The sequence below is a fragment of the Colobus angolensis genome, unplaced genomic scaffold (assembly GCF_000951035.1).
Source record: "Colobus angolensis palliatus isolate OR3802 unplaced genomic scaffold, Cang.pa_1.0 Scaffold411, whole genome shotgun sequence".
Taxonomy (NCBI): Eukaryota; Metazoa; Chordata; class Mammalia; order Primates; family Cercopithecidae; genus Colobus; species Colobus angolensis.
Genome location: NW_012117500.1, coordinates 1,943,457 through 1,969,016, shown reverse-complemented (window position 1 = coordinate 1,969,016; position 25,560 = coordinate 1,943,457). Strand labels below are relative to the sequence as shown.

The window sequence follows — 25,560 nt, the reverse complement described above, 5'->3', positions numbered from 1 at the left end:
TATAGCTCAGTTGAAAATACCCATGTTAAAGAAAAGTATGTGGCGGGCACACAGATAATGTTTATTTTTTTTATATATACCTTATGTGTAATTTATATCCTTTTACGGCTACACAAGGTACTCAAAAAAGTGATTTTTTTTTTTTTTTCAGTGGAAAATAACTTTTATTGAGACCCCACCAGCTGCAAAATCTGCTCCTGGCATTAAGCTCCTTCTTCCTTTGCAATTCGGTCTTTCTTGAGTGGTCCCATGAATGCTTTCTTCTCTTCCATGGTCTGGAAGCGGCCATGGCCAAACTTGGAGGTGGTGTCAATGAACTTAAGGTCAATCTTCTCCAGAGCCCGCCGCTTTGTCTGCACCAGCAAGGACTTGCGGAGGGTGAGCACCCGCTTCTTGGTTCCCACCACACAGCCTTTCAGCATGACAAAGTCATTGGTCACTTCACCATAGTGGACAAAGCCACCCAGAGGGTTGATGCTCTTGTCAGACAGGTCATAGTCAGTGGAGGCATTGTTCTTGATCAGCTTGCCGTCCTTGATAAGGTAGCCGTGGCCAATCTTATAGATCTTCTTATTGATCTCAGTGCGGTGATGGTAGCCTTTCTGCCCAGCACGTGCCACAGAGAAGGCCACACGAGCAGGATGCCATGCCCCAATGCAGGCCACCTTGCGCAGGCCTCGGTGGGTCTTGCGGGGCAGCTTCTTGGTGTGCCAACGACTGGTGACCCCTTTGTAGCCTTTGCCCTTGGTCACCCCGATGACGTCGATCATCTCATCCTGCCCAAACACTTGGTTCACAGGTACCTGCTGCTCAAGCCTCTCATGGGCCCAGTCCAGTTTCTCGGCCACGGTGCCTCCGTTCACCTGGATCTCCATCAGGTGGGCCTTCTTCTGGCGCAGAGGAAGCAGGCGCATCTGGGTGTGGGCAATGACACGGATCACTTGGCAGTACTTCTTCATGCTGCTGAAGTCCTTCTCCAGCTGCTTCTTGCCATCCTCATCCTGCCATTTCTTGCAGTACTTGGTAAAGGCCTTCTTCTTAGATTTATGCCAGTTCTTATAGAAACGCCTCTTGCATTCATCACTGATGTGCTCAGCGAAGACAGTCTTGAAGGTCCGGAGGCCTCGAGGGGTTTCCACGTAGCCCACAATGCCCACAACCACCATGGGTGGCGTCTCCACAATGGTTACAGCCTCCACCACCTCCTTCTTGTTCACCTTAGATCCTGGCCTGTCGACTTCCCGCACGACGTGGGTCATGCCAGCCTTGTATCCCAGGAAGGCTGTGAGGTGGACCGGCTTAGACGGATCATCCTTAGGGAAGCTCTTAACCTTCCCGCGATGCCTGCTGCTGCGCTTCCGGGGCAGGAAGCCGAGGGACCCATGTCTGGGAGCAGAGAACTTTCTGTGAGACATCACACCATCAAATCCCGCCGGTAGAGAGCAAAAAAGTGATTTTTAAAACCCCTCAGTGGCTCACCATTTTCTCGGGTTAGGGTCAGATTGTTTATGTGGCCTATGTTGCCCTTCACGTCCTGGCCCCTGCTCGCCTCCCCTCCCTGAGCAACCCACGGACCCGTGGCTGCCTCTCCCCTTCCTATCTCAGCACTGACCTTGCTGGATTGCAGCTGTCCGTGGACTTCTCTATGTCCCACTAGGCTGAAGGCTGCCTGAGTGTTGTCTGCCCCTTATGTCCCCTGGGTCTGGCACATCATAGGAGTTCAGAAGGATTTGTGCAGTTTTGTTGAGATGTGCAGGCATCCCCTTTGATTCTGTAGGGGAAAAACAATGGGAAGAAATGGGTAAGACGTGGCGAGCCTACATGGTGATAATTACTTCAGACTTGGCCAGTTCCACAGGCCAAGGGTTTGCTAGATTCCTATTACTGTGGTAACAAATTACCACACATTTAGTGGCTTGAACTAACACAAGTTTATTATCTTGTAGTTCTGGAGATCTGACATCCAAAATGGGTCTCATTGAACTAAGATCAAGACTTTGGCAGTGCTGCATTCCTTTCTGGAAGCTCTAGGGGAGAATCCACTTTCTTATTTCCAGCTCCTAGAAGCTGCCTGCATTCTTTGACTTGTGGCCACTTCCATCTTCAAAGCCAGCCATGGCCAAAGTCTCACGTTACACTGCTCTGATTGTAACTCTTCAGGCTCCCTCTTCCACTTTAAAGGAGTCTTGTAATTACAGCAGGCCCACCTGGATTATCCAGGATAATCTTATTTTAGGGTCAGCTGATTAGTAATCTCAATTCCATCTACAACTTAAATTCCCCCTTGCCACATAACATATTCACAGCTTCTGGAGATTATGACATGGACATCTTTGAGTGGGGTGGGGGAGGCATTACTCTGCCTACTGCCTACGGTGAAGAACTAATAAAATTATCCACTGAAATTTAAGAGAGTGACAGCATGTAGCAAATGCCACTTCCTGGTTTCAGGATCATACGGACTTTCGTTTTAACTGTTATACTCTAGGAGCAAACCGTAAGACAAGGATTTGAATGCATATAGTTTTTGTTTGTGTGTTTGTTTTACATAATTACTGTAAACACAGGTGGAGAAATAGAGAAAAGGAAGTAAAGATACCCAAAGAAGAGTGTGTTTTAAGGTAGTTATTCTGTGTGCAAGTAGAACTTAACCTGGGGAACTATGAGAAGCAATGAAAAATACAAGCCTCAGAGTTATCCTCCAATAAGCATCAGTTAAGGGTTGAGGGCTGCTCTTGGGAGAACTTCATTCCCAGGACCTGTGGACCACATGGGCTCCAGGGCCAAAGAAAGCCCTCAAGCAAAGAGATACAAGTGTGGGTAGTTGGAAGTCAGGGCAGGACATACTGAGAAAGTCAAGGCCAAGGGGAAGATCGATACACAGATAGATAGATATAGATAGATTTATATATGTGTGTGTGTGCATGCACGCACACATCTGCGTATCTCAAATTATTAAAGTCTTCTGGTAGTTTCGCTGGTGATAATTTATTTAATCTTTGTAGCACTTTGCCCCCCAAGAGCAATGTATGTTTGAAATCTGCCATATATAATGTGAAAATGCTTGACCAACTGATGTGGTTAGCAAATGCTCTCTGGCTAACATCCAGAAGTGCTACAGTTTTCTGTATATTTTATTTTGATAAATTTTGTTCTAGAACAAGGAAAAGATACACTTAAAAAAAAAAAAAAAAAGCAGATACCACTTTCATGGCCTGCAAATTATAAAAATTTTGTGTCAGGATTCTTTTCTGCCAGGTAGGAATTTGAGAGGGGCAAAGAAGAGCTCAATTTAATTTCCCTCAGGGTCTTTGCTGAAGGGACAAGAACAGAAATCTGGATTCAGTTTTGTTAGTAAAATGAAAAAGCTACATTGTTCAGAATTGTCCAGAAAATGTAAAAAGCTACATTGTTCAGAATATTTGGACCTATTCTTTTCAATACAGACTGATAGGTGGGGGAGGGGAGGGGAGATTTTGAGCTGTACAGTTTTAATGAAATGTTTAAGGTTGAAATAATGGTTCTATACAGCTCTTGACATGATTTATTTTATTTTCTGTCAATTTGCCTAAAATGTGTAATATTGTGGCATTCCACTGAGGGAGGGCTGCAAAGGGCTCTCACTGAGTCATGGATTATAATTTACATCTAGAAAGTCTACACATTCCATAATTATGGTGTGCTATGAATTAGTAGAGTAATATTGAATATCCCTAAACCCCTTATTATGGCTTCTCACTTGAAATATGTTTTCAATATACATTTATTCAGCAGTGCTTAAACATGGCAAGTCATAAACACATGCTTTTTAAATCATGTGGCTACATTTTCTTCCTGCTTAAATGTAAGATCAGATGTTATTAACAGCAGAGGGGCGCGGGATGAAAGGAGAGTGAAGCTGTTAGAAAACAAATAGCATTTTTCATTTTAAAAGATATGTCTCCTATTTATGATACTGTTTCCACAAAGCAAAAGAGGGAAGAGTATTTTAGAGTGTTGTGGTAGTTTCTCTAGTGATAATTTATTTTATCTTTGTAGCACTTTGCCTCCCAAGAGTGTTTGAAATCTGCCATATATAATGTGGAAATGCTTGACCAACTGATTTAGTTAGTAAATGGTCTCTGGCTAACATCCAGGAAGAGGAGCTAAATATTTAACTCTCAGATTATTATGAACTTGGTCCAAATGTCTGGAGCCCTAAAGAGGCTTCCTATAACTGCTTCTAATGCGAGAATTTAACTTCATTCTTTGTTGAGAGTGGCTCAGACACCGAGCGACAAGATGAGGGAATTCCTCACAGGGAATACAATTGGGCATTTTAGAAAGAAAGGCATTGCTTTCCAGGACGTTTGAAGTTCACTTCACAGACTGGCCTCAGTATGTCTAGCACTCTTGAACCAGCTCGAGACCTATGCTTGCAATTCAGCATTGCTGACACTAGGTGGCAGGCAATACTGAGGTCATGCCAAACTGGTGTAGCTAAAGAGCCATAGGTATTATATTAAAAACTCAAAGAGAATTCTTTATGAAAGACTAATACTTGCCAAAAATACTCTAGAGGCTACCTCCATTTTTAAATCTAATGCATTCATTGTAAAGGCCATGTTAATGCACACTAACAAAAAGCTCTATTTTTATAAATAAAGTGAAAATAATTATGCAGTTTTATGGGATGGGGACACATTACTTTGTTTATATAACCATAATATTATACTTTATACCAGTATTCAATAAGATGTTAGTTTTGTAAATGTTATGTTTTGCTAACCCTGAAAAAAATACGAAATGAAATAGATAAATATATTGGTATCAGGAAATCCTGGAATATGGGAGGATAGTAATAGCACCGAAGTCAATCTAAAACATTAATGAGCCAAACTTAATGCGTGATTAGTTGCCTGGCTAGTGTTGTATTATTTCACAAGAGGATAGCATTGTTTATTATTTTGCATCTTGGGCTTTTAGTTCCCCATGGGTAGTATAGCACATGGAATGCAAGATAAAGTTTGGATATGTTTGATTAGTGAGAAGTGAGAGAGGAGATTGTATCTTATGTGCCAGCCAGTAGAGTAAGTACTTACTTTGCAAATGATATATCTAGGTTTCTACTTTGTTGCTTTCATTCTGCCCAATCACTGGCATAAATCGTAAAACCATCCCATAGAGCAAAAAGAAGCCACATGATTCTATTAGACAATACTAAATGAAAAAGAAAACCAATTACAAAGTTTAAGTTTAAAGCAGGGACTATCTGCATAAGTAAGTTTTAAATTATGTAATCGAAAGCATGTTTTAAAGTCATGTAAACTCTTGGGCAAGAGTAAATACCTTACTTCCTAACACTTCAATGCTTTGAATAAATCTTTAGTTAAATCCTGGTTTTCTCACTTGTGATGGCGAGACTGATTCCCATTGAAACTTTCAGCGCTCTTAGGGGGCTTCTCAGAGTTCCTCCTCGGAAGCAGCAATAAGCCCTTGCTCATGTCTAGCAATTTAAGAAATGTTTTTACTATGTGCCAGTTGAAGAAATGCCTGACTTTATTTGGCTCAATGCAGCTCCAACTTCCTAGAGAATTAAAGGTTCAGTTTATTATTTTATAATCAATCATCAGAAAATGAGAATATTAACAGTATAGACTTTGGAATCAGCCCATGTGAGTTGAAAACCCAGCTTCACCATTTGTTGACCTAAGACTTTGAGCAAATAACCAAGAGCATTTTTAAAAGGTGAGTAATCAGAGTACCTACCTTAATGGTAGAGCAGGTTGGATGGGAACTTATGTACCATGCTTGGATACTTTGTACCTGGTACATAATAAGTACTACATTCAATAAATATTCATTATTATTACTATTATTAATGGGTCATCAGTTACCTTGCTGAGTCTGAGAAGTACTCAGGGTTTTCATACTTTTTTTCCTTAATAGCCTAAGTAGAGAAAGGTCACTACTCACAAGCCCTGTGGGAATGTCACGTGTGCTTTTCCCGCTCTTCCTGCTTTTCCTTCTTCCTTCAAGTATCTGGATGTAACAGGTTCCCTTATCAGTGGCTTTCCTGGGCCCCCCGGCACAGTGTTTGCTGAACATACCTGTTTGGATACACTTTTGTGACACAGGCCATAGTTTTTGTTTGTTTCTTTTTTTTCAGAGGAAACTTTGTGAAACACACTGAACCACATTTTAGGTTTGTATTTTGTTTTATCCAAAGAGCCCTTACCCGTTGGCTTTGGGACTAGCACCTAATAGTTGACCATCTTTAACTAAAAGACGGGACAGGCTAATGCTGGACTGCCAGTGCACTGAACGCTGGAAGAAGTTCCAGCTTCTGCTGAGGAGGTGGAGGCCATCACTCCTCCAGAAACCCTTCCTTCACGGGCACCCAGATGTGTCATTCTGAAGCCCAGACCATATTCAGTATGCTTGCCAGTAAAGTGAATGAAAATGATCAAAATAGCCATGTGGCTGTAGGAGAAACAAAATGGAGCACACTGGATGTATTGTATTAATGAAATGCAATGGAAGGAGGAGAAAGTAGGCAGGTTTGGGTTTCCCAGTGAAGGAAAAGCAGTAAGGACAGGGACTTGGTTTTCACTCCACTATTAGCCAGACCAGCTGAGTGTTCTGTTGGTTACTTAATTTATCAGGGCTTTGGATCAGTCATTCTAAAACTTGTTCCTCTTTTCTTTTTCTTAATTAATGAATTTTGATGAGTTCTAAATGGAAATCTTTTGGTTGGGATCAGTGGTCACTTGCTTGGAGTGACGTCAGGGCAGTATTGTCTGGTGTTTAGGGACACAACCTAACTTTATATCTTGACTCTACCACCTGCTGGCCATGTGACATCGGCCAAGTAACCTCTTCATGTCTCTGTGTCTGTATCCCTTTTTAAAAATTATTACTGTGCTTTAGGTTCTGGAATACATGTGCAGAATGTGTAGGTTTGTTACATAGGTACACAAGTGCCATGGTGGTTTGCTGCACCTATCGGCTTGTCATCTTCATTAGGTATTTCTCCTAATGCTATCCATCCTCTAGCCCCCCAGCCCCTGACTGACCCTGGTGTGTGATGTCCCCCTCCCTGTGTCCATGTGTTCTCATTGTTCAACTCCCACTTATGAATGAGAACATGTGGTGTTTGGCTTCCTGTTCCTGCGTTAGTTTGCTGAAAAGGATGGTTTAGGAGTTCATGTCCTTAGCAGGGACATGGATGAAGCTGGAAACCATCCTTACCTCTTAAATGGGAAAGAATATGAATCCCTGTTTCATTAGGTTGCTGGGCAAATGGAGTGAATACAGATGGTTCCTGACTTATGAGGTTGGACTTAGAATTTTTTTTATTTTACAATGTTATCAGAGTATCAAATGCATTTCAACTTAGAATATTCTCAACTTGCAATGGGTTTATCAAGATGTAGCCCCACCATCCATTGTAGGGCAAGGAACATCTGTACGAAGAAGTGGCTTATAAGAGTTCCAGATACAGAGAAAGCCATTAGTGAAGGTGAGGAGGACAAAAAATGACAACAGTGATGCCAGGGTTCCCCATCCACTCTCACCTACTCACTATACTAAACAACCTTTTTCCTCCTACCTGCTGTTAATATCTCACCATTCAAAACATATTCAGTAGAACCCAAGCATTAGGGTTTATAGGGAAACAAAAAAATTAACTTAATATCATTTTAAGAACAGGAGATAAAGCCAAGAGTAGGTTAAGTGACTTTTCTAAAGTCACATAGCTAGTTAGAGACAAAGTCAGGCCTAGAAACCATAGCGTGCAGAATTCCACTCTAATGCTAATAATATTTGTCATGCTAAAGACATGACATGGAATAATGAATATTAAAGTGTGAATGCCTCAGAAGACTTAGCAGGGTCAGTTCCTTGAAGTTTGAAATGGAAGTTAGATTATGCCAGTTCATTACAACCCCACAAGCTAGCTTACAGAAAAAACCCACCATGGGAGAAAAATGACAAAATGGAATTGAGGCACTTGGAGGAGGGTAAAATGTTTTAAATCAAACCATTCCTTAGAAAGTAGAGTACAAACCTAGATAAGATTTGTGGTTTCAAAAAACAAACAAACAATCAAATATTTTTATCTCTGGGCTCTGGTGGATATAGGGGAATTCGTTTGTTACAGCTAAAGTTAAACTGCAGGGAAAACAAAATGCAGATGTGTTGCTGTGTTAAGCAAATGCAGCTGAGTCTTTCTGGAAGAAATGTTCTCTCAGAAACTTACCATTGGGAGCATAAATGGTGAGAAGTTTGTGGGGTAAGTGGCAAAGGGTTCTTCATGGGAGTTTTATGAAAGTCACTGTGAAATAGGATTTTTAGAAGTCCTAGGAAAAGAAAGTTGGGGAGTTTTCCAGTGAAATTTTTGATTGAGAAAGAAAAGAAACCCACATTGTGCTAAGCAAGATGGTGTGAGAAATTGAGTAAGAGACGAAATTCCCAGAATCATGAGAAACGCTAGTCAAAGACTTCCCTTGGGGAGCACCCGGATCAAAAAGCTGACTCCGAGTTCTCTCTCCACAGGTTGCTGAGGAGGGGCCTGCTGCAGTTGGAGGCTGGCAGGGGTGGTTTGGAACTGAGTCAAGAAAAGACCCCAAACCCACAGGGACAGAGGAAGTTGAAAGAGGGGTTTGGCTTAGTGGAAGGGAAGGGAGGTTGGTCAAGAAAGGCCTGCTGACAGGAAAGCGGCTGATGACAAGAAGCATCTGGAAAGGGCCATTTGATGCTTTAAACTCATGCCAAACTAATTGAGTAATGTGAGCTTATGTTCTTGTAAATTACTTCAACTGTATATAGCTCTTCCCCTGAGATTGTCTTACCCGGCTGTTCAAAATTGGTTGTGTGTTTGAATAGTCCCTGAGTGTGCTGGACTCTGTGTGTGTGTGTGTGCCCACACAAACGTCGCTTATTGATATAGTCTACATTCGCAATACTGTGCACCGACTCATTCAGTTTTCACAAAATTCCCATATTGCAGATGTAGTCACTGAGGCTCTTGTGGGGCTGCTTGACTGTGGTGCCCTTGATTCCTAACCCCACGTTGCCGTATCATGAAAATGCCTGTGGAATGAGGGGACTGTGGGTTTGAGTGTGTATTTCTGCAGCTCCCTTTTACAAGGAGGCTCTCTTCTATGGGCCCAACTCTGAATCAGGGTGCACTTTGATTTATGACTCTCTTTTTGAATGCCTGGAGCAGAACCCCTCAGTTCATAAAGCTGAGGACAGAAGTTTTAACTACAATCAAAATGAAGAATCTTGCTCTTCTTTACCCAGGGCCTTCTCCCAACCTGTATCTCCTACCCCTTTTCTCTCTCTCCTCACAGACAGCCCCCAAAATCTCAGCCTGCCTATTTTGTTTTTGCATGGAAGTCAGGATATCTAGGTCCATTTATCCAAGTAGAAAGTGCTACTTTATTGAGTTAACTGGGTAAACTGCTGCCTCTTTATAGAAACAAAATCCCTTGTGTGCAGGATATTGTCTCTGGAAGTTTTCAGGGGCTTCCAAGTAATCAGTTAGATTTAAAATCAACAATGAAAACTTTATTTTTTTTAAAGCAATGGTGTTTTCCAGTAACAAGTGTCTTTTTCACTGTTTTATCAGACACTAAGCCAATTCCACCTTTTTAATTGTGAAAGGACTTTAAAATGCCCAGTGCTACTACATCAGTGTCCAGAAAGATTGGAATCCACCTGCCAGGATGGGAGGCTTACACCCATTTCATAATTATATAGAACTTTCTTGTTATTCCTGTAATTTGACTCAGTTATGTCATTAAACCCATCTGGTCATCAAAAGGAAAGGGAAGCATTTGCTAAGCATCATTTTGAATTCTGTCTTTACATCAGAGTTTTAGATGTCTTGTAATTGTGATTTTTAAAATGTGTTAACATAGAGAATTACTGTTGGTAATAATATTCTTCGACAGTTTAGAGCAGTGCTACTCAAAGTATGGTCCATGGACCAGAGATGGTTGGTGTGCTATTTGTTACTAGGCCCCACAAGTTAGGGTCTGATATGGAGAGTAGGCATTTAGAAACTTTAGCAATTTGATACTGCTGCAACATTTAAGCAGCATTTCCTTTTCCTAGTAGTTCATCTTTATGTATTTTATGAAAGTATTTGTCCATGATAGATTAGAAATGGAGGGAAAACACTAGAATCATGGTCCTTCATCGCAGTAGTTTGAGGAAATCTATTGTATAACATACATCAGTTCATTTGGTGCAACACCAAATGAGATGCTATACAACAGGTTTTGTGAGGGAGATAGGGATTGCATTTCAAGCCTCATTTTTCAGGTAAATATACTTGGGTTCAAAGAGGTAAAAGCAGTTGATATCACATTTTAGTTCCTCTTACCCACAGCCAGCATTTTCCAAGATACTACTCTGCTAATCACAGACAAGTTGAAGCAAGCTTAATTACAAATAGTCTTGCCGAAGCTTTTTAAAAGGTTTCTTTGTGTATAATTAACCTTGAATGATCTATGAACAGATAACCATTGATGACATTTCAGTTCTCGCAATTCATACAACCATTTAGATAGCGACAAACTGGCCAGTTCCCTGTGCTTTCCAAAACAGTTGAAAGATGCTAACTGCAGAGAAGTTTAAGGTTTGAAAGAGACCTACGGGAAACCACATAGCTCCCTGGCAATGGTCCCTCTGGTGGACACATCAGTCACCATGGGAAGAATGTCTCACGGTTGACAGCACTCTATCTGGGGACAGCGGGGACAATTAGAGAGTCCCCACCTCTACCTATTTAATTCCTACCTGTTGGCCCTGTATCTGCCTTCTCAAGGTACTGAGAATAATTCTCAGTATTTGAGAATTATTATGTCCCTTCTGAACCGTCTTCCTCTACTTCAAACCAAACATCTCTAGTTGTTTCAGTGGTTGCTTGTGTGGTATGGCTTCAGGAATGCCCCTCACCCACAGACTCACCACCTGGTCACACTCTTCTCTCTCTCTCTTTTTTTTTTTTTTTTTTTTTTTTTTTTTTTTTTTTTTTTTTTTTTTTTTTTTTTTTTTTTTTTTTTTTTTTTTTTTTTTTTTTTACACTCTCTATATTCTCTTTAGTCAAAGTCCATCCTAAAATAAGAGAGTCCCATTAATGGATCCTGGTATTCCAGAGGTGGTCTGTGCAGACTACAGGAAAATGATCATCTTCCTTGATTCATACACTGTATTTCTTATAGTGTAATCTAAGAAGACTGCATTACTTATTTTGTATCCCCATCACACTGATGTCTTATACAATTGACTCTTAAACAATATTAGTTTGAACTGTGGGTCCATTTATATATGAATTAGAGTGAACTGTATGGTCTATTTATATATGATTCTTTTTTCAACCAAATGTGGATCAAAAACACGGTATTTATGGGATGCAAAACCCACATATACAAAGGGCTGACTTTCCATACACACAGGTTCTGCAGGGACGACTGTTGGACTTGAGTATGCACAGATTTGGGTATACACAGGGGTCCTGAAATCCCCTGTATATACTGAGGGACAACTGTAAAAGGATAAGAATGCTAAGTCCTTTTCATATGAATTTCTTTAGCTGATTGGTTATTTTATTTATTGACCCAGTAATTTATTAATTGATCAATTCCTTCCTTCACTCACCATCCAATGAAGCATCCAGCTAGCCAGGCCATGGAATTCTGTAATATCTGCTTCGTGATTTTAATCCTGTAAGATATTTCGAGAAGAAATCATGCTTAGTGGAAGGAGAGCGGTTTAGGCTTTTTAATCTTCCTAGTTAATTTGATCTGGAGCCTCAGTGTCTGGGCAGGCCCCAACTCTGGTCCACACCTCGGGGTATGGTTACCCAATTAACTAATTCCCAACTAGCTAAACTCTCTAGAATCTGGTTTATCAGTGAGCTCCCTGGATAGACACTTTGTTATTTTTAACTTCCACCCTCATCTTCCTCCCCTTTTAGAATCACTAATTAAGGAGGTCTCTCTACTGTGAATTTTGTGACCTCTGTTTCCTTAGTAACCAAATTGCATATCTGATTGTACCCAGCATCCCAGCTTCTGATGGCATGGTCACAGCGTCCTATAACCACTAAGGTGAGACATAGGCACCAAGAAATAGTTACCAGACATTTTATATGGGTTGCCCCAGGGTGCTGTGGATGGAGGAGGAGTGAGAGAGAGATCATAACATTATTTCACGTGTTATAATAAGCATGTATGATTTTTGTAATTAAGAAATGTAATAATAGAAAAGATTAAAGAAAAGGAAGAAATCACTCCTACTAGCTTGTTGGCTAGGACTCATTCAGGTCATGCTGGGGCCTTCCTCCTTAATGGCTGTCTGACTTACTCATGACCCACTCATTTCTTAGCGCCTTGCATTCTGGTTTCTACCCCAACCGCTCTGCAGAGGAAAAATAAATGCTTTTCTAAAGTTCTCTAATGACCTAAATCAGGGGTCAGTAAAATGTGGCCTGTGGACCAAATCTAGCTGGCCACCTGCGTTTGTAAATAAAGTTTTTTTGGAGCACAACCATGCCTATTCATTTATATTCATTGTCTAAAGCTGCTTTCCCAGGGCAACCACAAAATTGAGTAGTTGTAACAGAGACTGTGTGGCCCACAGAGATCATTTGGCTGACCCTTGCTCTCTATCAATAAATCCATTTATTTTAGCCACTCTAGTGGCCCTGAATCCCTCCTCATCCTCCTCAGCCTCTCAGCTGCCTTTGGCTCTCTCCACCAATTCTTGAAAATACTTTCCCTCACCCACTATGACCGAATTTTATTTTTCTCTCCTTCTCTCTCTGACCAGTCTTTTTTTCTGTGTTTCATTCTGACCTTTACTCTCCTGTAATCATGCATGAGGACACAGATTTCTGTCTTTTGTGTTCCTATCTACCTCTCCAGTGCTTGCAACAGTCCCTGGCATGTATGTCTGTTGAATGGATGAATGAGTCTAGCTCTGTCTGGAGGAAAGTTGAATCAGAATTCTTTCACGTCATCTTGTAAAAAAAGGCCAGTTCAAACTTTACAAGTGAGTAAGTGGATGCCCCTGACAGTCAAAAAGGGAGAGTTTAGCTTAGAATCATGAACATTTCTCCTTACACAGCCGAAAGCCTGGATGTTTTAGGGAACTGCTTTCTAATCCATTGGCTCCAACACCTGACTCCTTATTGTAACATACTGTGAATATGTGCATGATGTAAGCAGACAGTGTAAATATCCTCCTTTTTACCTTCGAATTTGGTCTAGTCTCCAATGACTTTACAGAACCACCCACTGGCCCTTCCTCCCCAGACTCCTGAGCCTCTCTGTGGCCACCACCATGGTACTAGCTGAGAACTCTGCTATTCATTTCGTGGGAGGTGACTATATTTCCACCGTCTTCGCATAGCTGACCTCGATCGTATTTGTTACATAAATTGTCATCTGAAGAAGGAAGAAAGGATGTAAGAGAGAAAAGAAAAGAAGGGGAAAGGAAAGTTAGGCAAAGCTCTAGCCTTTTATTAAGATTAGGGCTGGCAGAGAAGAGGTTTCACTTTGTGTGCTAATGCTGATCAATTAGTAGTGGTTGTATCATTGGATTCTGAGGCTGTATTCGTGAGAAGAGCTATGATCAATTAATATGTCTGCTTTGGGTGTTGAAAGAAAGAGAGCTGTGGCTTACGGGCCGTGTTTTTCCATTCCACTTGCAGGCTAATAAAGTATATAAAAAAATCTTAAAAAATGATTATGCCAGTAGAATATTAGGTGCCTGCCTTTGGGGGCCTCCTCATCCCTTAGTAAATGACTGGATTTTTCGTCCTATCAAAATTAAACCCAATGGGATAGAGGTAATTTTTCCAAAGGAAAGTAGGGTGGAGAAATAGATGCTAAGTACTGCTCCTCCCAATCAACCAAACTGTCTAGGGTCCACCACAGGGAGCAATCAAGAGTCTAGGATTCCTACTGTAGTATTGATAGAAGTTGTTCAGTTGTCTTAACTCATCTAAGAATGGCCTAAGACAGTTGGAATTTAGCCAAAATACAAAATTTGATGTAATGGAGCTTTGCAGCTGTGTGTGCTGATATTTCTGAAAAAGTCATCATCCCTTTGCCCTCCTCCGTTCCCTTGTGCAATGATCATTTCCATGGGTGCGGCTGTGAATGTGCCTAACAGCATTAGTAACTGCCATGGAGCAGGTAACTAGTAAATGTATGGAGCACTTACTAAGGGCCCTCCCAAGTCCTTGCATCCATTGTCTTACATAATCCTTACAGCAACTCTGTGAAGTGTTTAGTATTGTTTCTGTTTACAGACAGGTAATCAGAATCAAGTGGTTTGTTCACATAGTTGGTGGTGATGGTGGTAATCTGATTCCCAAGCCTGTGCTCTTAATGACTCACAAATTCAAGATTCTAACATTTGTATATACCCATGGACACTCAACTGCCGCTTAGGCAGATTTTGCCGCTTAGGAAACATTGGTAATGTCTGTTGACATTTTTAGTTATTACACCTGGAAGAGATACTAGTAGAGCCAGGAATGCCACTAAACATCCTGCCATACATGGGATGGGTCTTGTGACAAAGAATATTTGGCTGAAAACGTCAGTCATGCCAAGGTAGAGACACTCATATGTATATACACATGTACACGTGGTTTGGGACCACCTAAAGTATCCATAGAGCTTTGGGATCTGAACAGACAAATGACTTGGCTCTTAAAAGACAAAGCTCACTGTGAGTAGGAATCAGCTGTTAATGTTTTCTTAATTAACTAGGAGTTGCCAGAAAGAATTTTTTCCTAAAGGCACCTCCCCACCCTGCCACCAGCTTCTACTCTGCTTGACATACATCCTCCAAATAAGACAGAAAATTCAGTCTGTTCAGGCGGTGAAAAGAATTAAACCCTGTACTTCAAGATGGCCCTTCCATGAGTGCCTCAATAACTCTGCAGCTTGGAAGGGCAGTGTGGCAAATGCACTCATTCTGGGTGGTTGGCCAAGGGGGTCACAGTTGTCCTATAATCAGATTATGTTGCTATATCTGCCCATTGGCCATCTGTGGCCATTTGAGGAACTATTAAGCAAGCAGTGCTGACCTAAGTGAGATGGACGATAGCAGTGTTCCTTGGAATGATAGATTGACCAGGGGGAGAGTGTAATAGTCTGCCAGTGGGGGCTAGCAGATGGGCAACTTTGACAAGAGAAAAGCAGTCAGCTCCCCACAGGGATGAGCAAGATTGGAAATGCAAAAGTAACCTTCCATAGAATGCACCCCCATGATCTTCAGTGAAGAGCAAGAACCAAGCCTGTGACAGACAGACGCAAGCTTCACATTAGAAACTGCATATGGCTTGGCCATGTATTGAAAAAACCTTTATAATCCCTTCCTTGAAGCTATTTTAAAGAGCAATGAAAAATGTGTGTAATCATGATGTATAAAGATGTTCATTGCAGCATTATTTATGCTAGCATAGAGTGGGTAATAAAGGACTGACGGGAAAAGAATGGCTGTACAAATTAATTCACACTCATAGAAGGGAACACTCTACTGACACTGAAAGTAATTTTCTTCCAAAGACTATTTAATAACAAGAAATATCTACAATGTTAAGTTTAAATGAAAAGATCAGAAAAATTGGGTATATGATTTTTGTTGAAAAAAACATGCACATGCATAGAAAAACAATAAAATGAATCACAATGTGAATAGGGCTTTATTTTGAGGGCGTAGATAATTAAGATTTATATTTTCTTCTTAGCAAGTTTCAGCACTTTCTAAATTGTCTACAGTGAGCCCATGTTGTTTTTTAAATGATACTTTTGTAAAATTTCAAAACAAAGAAGCTCTTCCCTGGCACTAATAACAGGTTCTCATACTATATGGAGACTCTGGGAAATTAGTTACCCAAGATGTAGTTTAGCAGCTATCTTCACCAAAAACCAGTTACTACCTGGAAGATGACTTCAATTAGTTCATCTCATGCCCTGTGTTGCTTGTCACACACTGATGTTTAGCTGAACACCAAAAAATCCTCCTCCTCTTCCTTCTCCTGGTAGACTATGGAACTGCCCATCTGGAATTTGGGAAACAGGCAGAGTTGTCTGGCTCATTTGACATGGTCATTCCCCTGCCCACTCCTCAAAATGCCCGTTCAGTAATCTACACACTACAGGCAATATCTCCAAGGGGCTGCTACCGTCCCTGAGCACTTTCAGCTGCCTTTCTTTTTGCCTTCCCTCTTTCTGGAATGTGTAGATTTTTGTCCTAAACTGAGGCCAGTTTTTCAAGCAATTGCTAAGACAGAATCTACAGTTGTAGTTGCATTAAGTTCACTTGAGCTGTTGGTTTCAAGAAATAGGATGTAAGAAATCAGGGATTTTATTCTATTGTCTGTACATTTTCTTTTTGTGGTTGTTGTTGTTTTTCTTTTTTTTTTTTTTTTTTTTAATTTTTTTGAGACGGAGTCTCGCTCTGTCTCCCGGGCTGGAGTGCAGTGGCCGGATCTCAGCCCACTGCAAGCTCCGCCTCCCGGGTTTACGCCATTCTCCTGCCTCAGCCTCCCGAGTAGCTGGGACTACAGGCGCCCGCCACCTCGCCCGGCTAGTTTTTTTGTATTTTTTAGTAGAGACGGGGTTTCACCATGTTAGCCAGGATGGTCTCGATCTCCTGACCTCGTGATCCGCCCGTCTCGGCCTCCCAAAGTGCTGGGATTACAGGCTTGAGCCACCGTGCCCGGCCGTTGTTGTTTTTCTTGAGACGGAGTCTCGTTCTGTCACCCAGACTGAAGGGCAGTGGCATGATCTCAGCTCACAACAACCTCTGCTGCCTGGGTTCAGGTGATTCCCCTGCCTCAGCCTCAAAAGCAGCCACCACGCCCAGTTAATGTTTGTATTTTTTAGTAGAGATGGGGTTTCAACATGTTGGTCAGGCTGGTCTTGAACTCCTGACCTCAAGTGATCTGCCCTCCTTAGCCCCACAAAGTTCTGGGATTACAGGCATGAGCTACCATTCCTGGCCTGGTGGCTAGGCATTTTCTATCTGGCATACCTTTGTACTTTTAAGAAAGATGGCAGTGATGGGCTCTACTGAGCCACAAGGAAGCTCTCTGCTTTGTCCCCTTGCCTCTCAAAGGTGCTCTGTGTGGCTTAGACATCTGCCTGGGTCAGTCCTCCTAGCCTACTGTCTTTCATTCACTTGTGTCCTGCCCTCCCAAGCCAGAAGCTGCAGGAGAACCTAGACTTTGAGGCCAGGTGTGTTACTTGCGGTGACAGTTCTCCTCAGATCCAGCTGGCCATCCAATGTTCATCTGCTCTCCACACTCATTCCCTCCATGCTCCTGTGTGTGTAGTTGGCATTGCTCTGAGTAGCGGGTAAAGCCTTGGGGCCAGGGCTGTAAAGGTCAGACAGAACACCTCTCTGCATTGTTCCTGTCCTGCAGCTCCTCCCTGGGTAGCTACAAGCCCACAGACCAAGGGCTGCACCCCTCTCTCCTCCCTTCCCAGCACACAGCCTCCCTTCCAGATACTTCATGGACAACAATTTATGGAAGGCTAAGGATGTACCAGGCGCTCTTCTAGGTCCTGGTGATAGCATGTGAAGAATTCTTGAAATTGCTGCCCTCCTGGAGCTTATATCTTTGAGGCGGGTTTGGGGAGAAAGATAATAACGAAGACAAAACAAAAAGTGAAATAAAACCAGGAAGGGGAATCGAGTTGTAATTTTTGATGAAGTAGTTAAGGAAGGCCTCATGAGAAGGTGACATGTCACGTCAGTAAAGACTTGAAGGAGGTAAGGGAGACAGCGGATATCTGGGAGGGGAGAGGAGGAGAGAGGACACCCGGGCAAAGGGAACAGCCAGTGCAGAAGCACTTAGAGTATGTCCTGACATGTGTAGAGACCATCGAGAAGGCCAGTGTGTCTACAGGGGAATACATGATGGGGCCCACAGCAGGAGAAGGAATCAGAGACCACAGGAAGAGATCCTGTTCATATGGGCTTTGGAAGGCTGTGTGCGAACTCCAGCTTTTTACTCCAACTTCAATGGCGTCAGCTGTTTTGTGCAGAAGAGTGCCACACTGGAGTGAATAGCACCCAGGTGTCTGCGCTGTTGAGCACAGACTGGAGGGGAGGGCAGGGCAGAGGCAGAGAGTGTATGAGGAGGCTGTAGAAGCTAACCCGATAAGAGGTGCTGGGGCCCTGGAGAGCAGGGAGCAGTGAGTGGTCAGGAGGGGTCCAGTATTCACAGGCCTCTCCACCCCTCACACGTTCAGGCTCAGTTGCAAAGTAGCTGTGGAAATCGAATGGGGATCAGAATGTCAGCAACTCGTTTCTAATAGTCACTGTCTAGTCTGAGAAACTGATTAGTACCAGAGAAAAGCTGTTTTCTTTTGAATGGAAAAAAAAGAGTACCCTTTTAACAATAATCGAAGCAACATAGGGTCACTGCAGACAATTTGGAAAGTACTGAAATTTGTAAAGAAGAAAATACAAGGCCGGGCGCCGTGGCTCAAGCCTCTAATCCCAGCACTTTGGGAGGCCGAGACGGGCGGATCATGAGGTCAGGAGATCGAGACCATCCTGGCTAACACGGTGAAACCCCGTCTCTATTAAAAACTACAAAAAACTAGCCGGGCGAGGTGGCGGCGCCTGTAGTCCCAGCTACTCGGGAGGCTGAGGCAGGAGAATGGCGTGAACCCGGGAGGCAGAGCTTGCAGTGAGCTGAGATCCGGCCACAGCACTCCAGCCTGGGTGACAGAGCGAGACTCCGTCTCCAAAAAAAAAAAAAAAAAGAAGACGAAAATACAAATCATAATTCTAGGTTGTAGAAATGTCTTATTAATATTTTTATTTCTTCATTCTGATTTTTTTTCTCTGCATACACACACATATTTAAATTTTCCTTACCTCCTGTTTTAGTTTAACATTGTGAATATTTCCTCTGTGTCATCAAATAGTCTTTGAAAAGATTGTTTTAATGGCAGCATAATGTTCCTACTAGTGTGAGTTAATTTATATAGCCATTTGCTTAGTGGAGGGTGGGGCTTACAGGTACAGCCTTGATGGGCTTCCTAAAACTTCACCCCCAAATCAGATAAGCTTAGCTGCCTGGTAACAGCAGGGGTGATACCTGAAGGCCTCCTCCAAGGGCAGAGCCTGCTCCTGGGAGCTTCTGTGTCATGGAGGACAGACCCATGTTCCCTTTCCTGCAGGCAGACACTTCTTCGTGGAGAAGGCCTGGGAGAGTTTGAACCCAGAATTCTAAGAGCCCTTACTAAGACTCACCGACATAAGCCTCTCTTCTTCCCTGGGAAAATGAGTAAGAGAGGTAGAGAAAGAGGCCAGGAGGGTCACCCTGGTGAAAGGCCTGTCTATACATGAATACCCAAGGCCAGAAAAGCAGAGGTCTCCTCCCGCCATTGGAATTTCAGCAGACTAATGAATGTCAAGTACTTAGTCCTGGTAAATGCTCAATAATTGCCATCTTCCCCCTTCCACTACTGTTTCCAGGAAAATACCAAAATTTCATAAAGTAAATAGTCCCATGTGCCAATTTAATGGGCCAAGCCGAATTATTGGGCAGTCATTGCTTTTCTGCCAACCTAGTGAACCCCCTGCAGAATGCAGGATGAGTTCAGTGAGTTCCCCTTGGATGTCGTAAGTCATCCTTCTCACCCTGTATAAGCTGAATATACTCAAAAGAAGAAAGATCAGTGATCCCCTAAGTTGGCAGTGTCTTGGTAACCTTTGTTGGAGTTTCATAATTGTTTATGGATGGATGTATGGATGAGTAGATGGATGGACGAATGGGCAGAGAGAAGGCCGAGAGGGAAGAAAGGAGGATAGAGAGTGGGTGGATGGAAAAAAGGGTAAATTAAGACAAAGTCATTGTATCCTTTTTCTTCCTATGAGGAGATATGTGGGAAATAATGATTTTTACATAAGTCAGTGTAGTCTTTTTTCTCAGGTGAAATAGAAACCCAATATAAAAACCCCTCATTTCTGTTGGAAGTAAGTAAAGAGACACGTTATGATCGTAACAGCATATTTTATCTGTTTGATCCCGAAAAAGGAAGATGGGTGATTTTCTAGCTTGAGTGACATAAATCTGTGCCCCCCCCATAAAATATATTGTCATTTCTGTGATTCATTTGGCTTTTTTTTTTTGAAGTGGACTGTGGTTTGTGTGCAGTGGATGAAGTAATTGGAGTGAGTGCTTCTCCCTAGAGACAGAATCAATCACTGTGGTAGAAGATGGTGACATTTTAGAAAGAAACTCTGAGGAAAATGTCATGCTTAAAAAATTAGATTTAAACACACTGGCTCCAGATTGATTTTTATTACACTCAAATGGATACCCTGATTGATTATCAGTCTTACAAATGTTTAGCACATTTCTCACTTCTCTAATAATCAGAATAATCTAATTCTCAATGTCATTTAATGTACTCTATTCAAGGTTATAATAGATCATATTTCTAATAAAACACAGCAATTATGTAATGAATAATACAGGAGGACCAGCATTCAGATTCCCTTGATTTTAAGGCAGTGCCAAGGGAAGGTCTTAGACAAACCCATTTCTTTAAATGTGATACACATTCCAAGTCTTTGCCTGCATTATAGAGGATTTTTTTTTTCCTGCTGATGATCTGAATGGAACTTGCCAGAAAACTTGACCTCCCCACCCGCCCCCTAACAAAAAAGAAAAAAAAATTTTTTTTGAGAAAAAGCGAGTTTTGAATCTTTCTTTAATATGTGTTATCAGTGCACCTGAAGAAATGTGATAGGTTGCTAAGTTATTTATTGAGTTTCTCTAGTAATGGCTGCTTTCTTCCCATTTTTATATACATTCCCTGGAGAAATACTATATTTTAGTTCTAAAAATCTTTTCCAATATCCATTATAGCAGCAGCTGACATTATAGATGTTTTAGGGTGAGCCACAAGGTATCTAGTTTGTAGGAGGCTTGACTATATTTAGAGCCCCATACCTGATTATGTTTGTTTTCTTCAAGAGGCCTGACTCACTTTAGGAAGTAAGTTGTACTTTTTCTATTTGTGGCTTCTAACCAATTCCAGTCATGTCGAAATCTAGGTTAGTAATTATGAATTCCTCTGTTATGGCTTGCAGCTCCATTTGATCTGGCATGTGTATGAAATGCTATCAAAACCTGGTGGCCTAACAAGCAATAGCACTTAAAAGGTTTCTTGTTCTGTGCCATGTTCTTGGTGAGGGGCATTTAGGAGCAGCAAACAGAATAATGAAGGCTGAAGAGGTAGCAGGTCTGATAAACATTTAAAGACTAAAAAGAAGGCAGACGAAGCAGAAGGCCCACTTCTAAGATCAATCCTAGATGAACTTGGCAGAGTGAGAAATTAAGACCTGAAGGCTCCAGAAGATCTAAACAGAAGTAATTGATGGGCCAGTACAAACAAGATACCATTTAACAGAGGTGAACTTTATGTTCTGATTCAGACTCAGCCAAATTGGTGGAGGAGATACAGGCTGGGAAGGATCAAGCTGAGGATCCGATGACCAGAAGCTTGCCATGAACCAACTCGGGGTAGTCACATGTCCTCCCTTTTAAGGTGTTTGGTTAATCAGATCATGAAAGACCATAACCCTCTGTACTGGGGACTGATCAGAGCACACCTTGAAACATTAGTGGTTTTTGTTCTGAGCACCTCATTTTAAGAGGGAAGTTACCTAGAATTGGACATTATCCAAAGAATGTTGACCAAGATGGCATGAGATCATAAAGTTGTGTGCTATGAGATGAGAAAAAGGAAAGTCATAGTTTGCTGTCATTTATTGAGTGCTGGGCCTTTTCAACACCTTTATGAGACATTACCATTCTTTCACGGTCATGGCAACTGACACTGAAATTGGCCAGATAATTTGTCAAAATTTACACAACTACTAAAGCTACACAGTCAAGATATAAGCCCAACTCTCTCTCTCTCAGCTTTTGTGATCTCACCATATCTGAGATTTTCTATAGACTGAGGATTCTAGATGATCTCCAAGGTCCCTTCCAGCTGTAGAATTCTGAGGGTCTCTATTCAGGATATGAGTTCAAACATTATTGCCTGATACTTGGAAACATTCCAAGCAGAAAGAGCGAATACTCTCTTATAGTACTCAAAATAAGATGAGATTAACCTGGGAACACTTGCTGCATTGAGGTTGAGAAAATGAGGATCCCTTTGCAGTTAAGATATTTGGCAGTAAAAGCTGTCTACACTTTTGAAAATATTACTTCTTGAGACATTATGCAGTTTCCTAAAGCCTTGAGGAAAAGGAGTATGTGTGTCTTCATCTGCCTGCCTTAGTCTGTTTGGGCTGCTGTAACAAAAATATCATAGACCAAGTGGCTTATAAACAACAGAAATTTATTTCTCCCAGTTCTGAAGGCTGGGAAGTCCAAGATCAAGGCACCAGGAGATGCCTAGTGAGGTCCTACTTTCTGGTTCATAGATAGGTGTCTTCTTGCTGTAACCTCACATGGCAGAAGGGGGAAGCAAGCGCCCTCAGGACTAATTTAAGATACTAATCCCATCCATGAGGGCTCCACCCTCATGACCATGTCACCTCCCAAAGGCCCTGCCTTCAAATACCATCACATTGGGGATTAGGTTTCATTTTATTTTATTTTTATTTTTATTTCATTTTAAGTTCCGGGATGCGTCTGTAGGTTGTGCAGGTTTGTGACATAGGTAAACGTGTGCCATGGTAGTTTGCTGCACCTAGCAACCCATCGCCTAGGTATTAAGCCTCATATGCATTAGCTATTTATCCTGATGTTCTCCCTCCCCCGGACACCTGACAGGCCCCAGTGTGTGATGTTCCCTCCTCTGTGTCCATGTGTTCTCATTGTTCAGCTCCCACTTATAAGTGAGGACATGTGGTGTTTGGTTTTCTGAACCTGCATTAGTTTGCTGAAGATAATGGCTTTCAGCTCTATCCATGTCCCTGCAAAGGACATGATCTCGTTCCTTTTTATGGATGCACGGTATTCCATGATGTATATATATGCACCACATTTTCTTTAGGGGATTAAGTTTTAACATACGAATTTGGAGAGGACACAAACATTGAGTCTACAGAATTGACTGTTTTAAGGGGTTAAGAAGATGACATACAAAATTAATGACAAAAATCATCTTTGAAGGCTTTAAGGGCAGGGTCTTAGCAGAGTAGTTAGGACGGGAAGGAGAGGTTTTAAATGCTGTCCTCATAGTAAGGACCTATGATTACCTGAGCAATTCACAAGGTATTATATGGGGCCCAGCAAGAGAGAATGAGTAAGGAGTCATCTGTGGAACCAGGCAGCCCATTTGACCTCTAATGGTACTATTTTTACTTTTTGCTGTTCATTGTCATGTGTGGTATTTTTCCACCTTTAGCAGATGACCTATTGTCTGCAAAGCACCATTCAAAGAGGGAGTGAGTTTGAGAAACAGCGGATAGACTCAGCAGACCCTGGTGGATATACTGGATAAGGAAGAGAGGAGGATAGGTCTGCCTCTCCCGTTTGACTCATGGGCCCTCAGATTGACTATGGTGCCAGTCACTGAGGTGGCAACATGGAAGGAGAAAGAGTTATATGGAGCAGCTAAAGAGTCCATTTTAGGGAGAAGATCAATGTGAGGTGCCAGTGATGTCTAGTGGGCAATGGGATGGTCACATCTGATGCTTAGGAGAAAGGTCTGGGCTAGAGATTGAGATTTGAGTCTCCTGGATATATGTGGTTGATAGTGGAAGGCTTGGGCATGGATCTCATTATACATAGAATTAGAAGAGGGCTAGGGACACTCCCAGATATACAGAATTCTTTAGATGGGCTGCCAGATAGGTCTTGTGGGGACCCCAGGATGCAGATGTCTCAAGTTGAGTGTTTCTTAGCTTTCTCAATCAAGCCTTCAATCTGTTTTCCATAAATCTGGAAGTTAGCAATAGTTCTGAGAGAGGGGAATCCCAGTCCACGCCTACCTGCATTCCTCTTTTTGAAGTTAGTTAGCTCAAGGCATTTTTTAATAACCATGTTTCATAGTTCTTGCTACTTTTTAAAGTCAAGAGACATCCTAAAAAGTCCCCATAGCCCACGGAGCTGGCCCTGTTTTTAAATAAACCTGGATATGAGCGAGAGCCCTGGGATGAGACAGCAAAGCCAATAATCATAGTTGACCACGGGCCCCTCTGTAGTCAAGGTACATGGTAGCAAGTCTGTGTGATTGAAAATGGCAGTTCCTGGAGCTGACCAACCATCGTGCAATTTCCTGAATTTGGTCAAAAGATTATAGGGTAAGTGGGCAAACAGGCTGGGCAAAGGGAAAGTCAGCCTCATGAAATTAATGAGAAAATATTATTTTAGAGTCCAGCATTCCTTTCCAGCTTAAGATCTAGACAACCTTAAATGCATGCACACTTCGACCATACGTTCTCAAGATAATGAAAATGGCTGGGATTGTGGGAGGGCTGCCAATTCTTGCTGAATGTGCTTTGGTTGTTAAGTGGAAGGGACTTGGTAAAGGGGAGGGGGAACATTCTCGTGTCAGTGGCTTGTTAGGGCAACTTGACCTCTCTGCCTGCATTCCAGATATTTCCAAGATAGCTGGCCCTGCTTTGCACATATCTAGATCAAGTGAGCACCCCACATCTCTTAGTCTGGTTTCCTCTCTCAAGTTTTTAGAAGGTCAGTTCTCTTCATCTTTCTGCCTACTGAAATCTACCTGAAGGAGATACTACTGCACCCCTCTAACATGAACCAAGGGTATGATAAAGATAATGAAAGAAAGAATTTTGAAATACTTATGGATGTAAATATTCAATGTCTAGGGTTTACTACAAAATAATCTTGGGAGATGTGGGAGTAGAAAGAAAATAATTTTGGCCTATGAGTTGTGACCATTGAAGCAGAGTGTTGAGTGAATGGGGGCTGTTACATCATGGTCTCTACTTTAAGTATGTCTCAGATTTTGTGTAGCAGATATGTTTAAATATAAATACATATTCCAGTTGTCAGAACTGGAGGAATTAATGACATACATTTTTAACGGTATGATTTTGTGTTTTAAAGCTTGAAAGTGAAAAACAGATATCCTGCAAAGGAAGATGGGCAAACTATAATTCACTTGGTGAATACTATGAAATGCATGAGGAGTTAAAGTACTTACATATTTAAAATTTTAGTTCTATAGAGATGATTTTTTTACTGCCATCTTTTGCTTTTTTTTTTTTTTTTTAAAGATTTGAGTAAATAAAACAGAACTATATTGATCGCTACCTACAGACTTTTCTGGCTACCTAGCCTCTTGTGGGAGCCTCCTTGAGGGAGGGTGGTCTCTGCCTCTGGCACCCAGGCATACTCTTCACCGTCCCTCAAGGAATAATTGGCAGGGGAGCAGAGAACTTTTCTTTAGAGAACTCTAGGGATCTTTAAGCCCTTCCTCTTCATCTCTGTGTGATTTAGACCCAGCTATTTGTGAGGATCCCTTTCTGACCACGTTACCTTCCAAAGGAGCAACAGGTAATGCAATGGCCTTGGAAAGTCTTTGG

At 41.9% G+C, this 25,560-nt stretch overlaps 2 protein-coding genes across 8 annotated transcripts in view; one reads left to right on the top strand and one right to left on the bottom strand.

The window, feature by feature from the left end:
- The window catches only part of RARB (retinoic acid receptor, beta), a 424,977-nt gene that overhangs the window by 354,577 nt on the left and 44,840 nt on the right, over nucleotides 1-25,560 (top strand). The gene's annotated exons all lie outside the window — the stretch shown is intronic.
- Nucleotides 134-1,437, bottom strand: LOC105521894 (60S ribosomal protein L3-like). Of its 2 annotated transcripts, XM_011956242.1 has the most exons (2): nucleotides 1,032-1,437; nucleotides 134-884 (listed from the first exon to the last, which is right to left on the bottom strand). In XM_011956242.1, exons 1-2 carry the CDS (start codon nucleotides 1,413-1,415, stop codon nucleotides 204-206), a joined length of 1,065 nt encoding a protein of 354 aa, XP_011811632.1. In that variant the 5' UTR covers nucleotides 1,416-1,437; the 3' UTR covers nucleotides 134-203. The 2 variants fall into 2 exon arrangements, with proteins under 2 accessions (XP_011811632.1, XP_011811631.1); XM_011956241.1 differs by having other exon boundaries at nucleotides 134-1,437.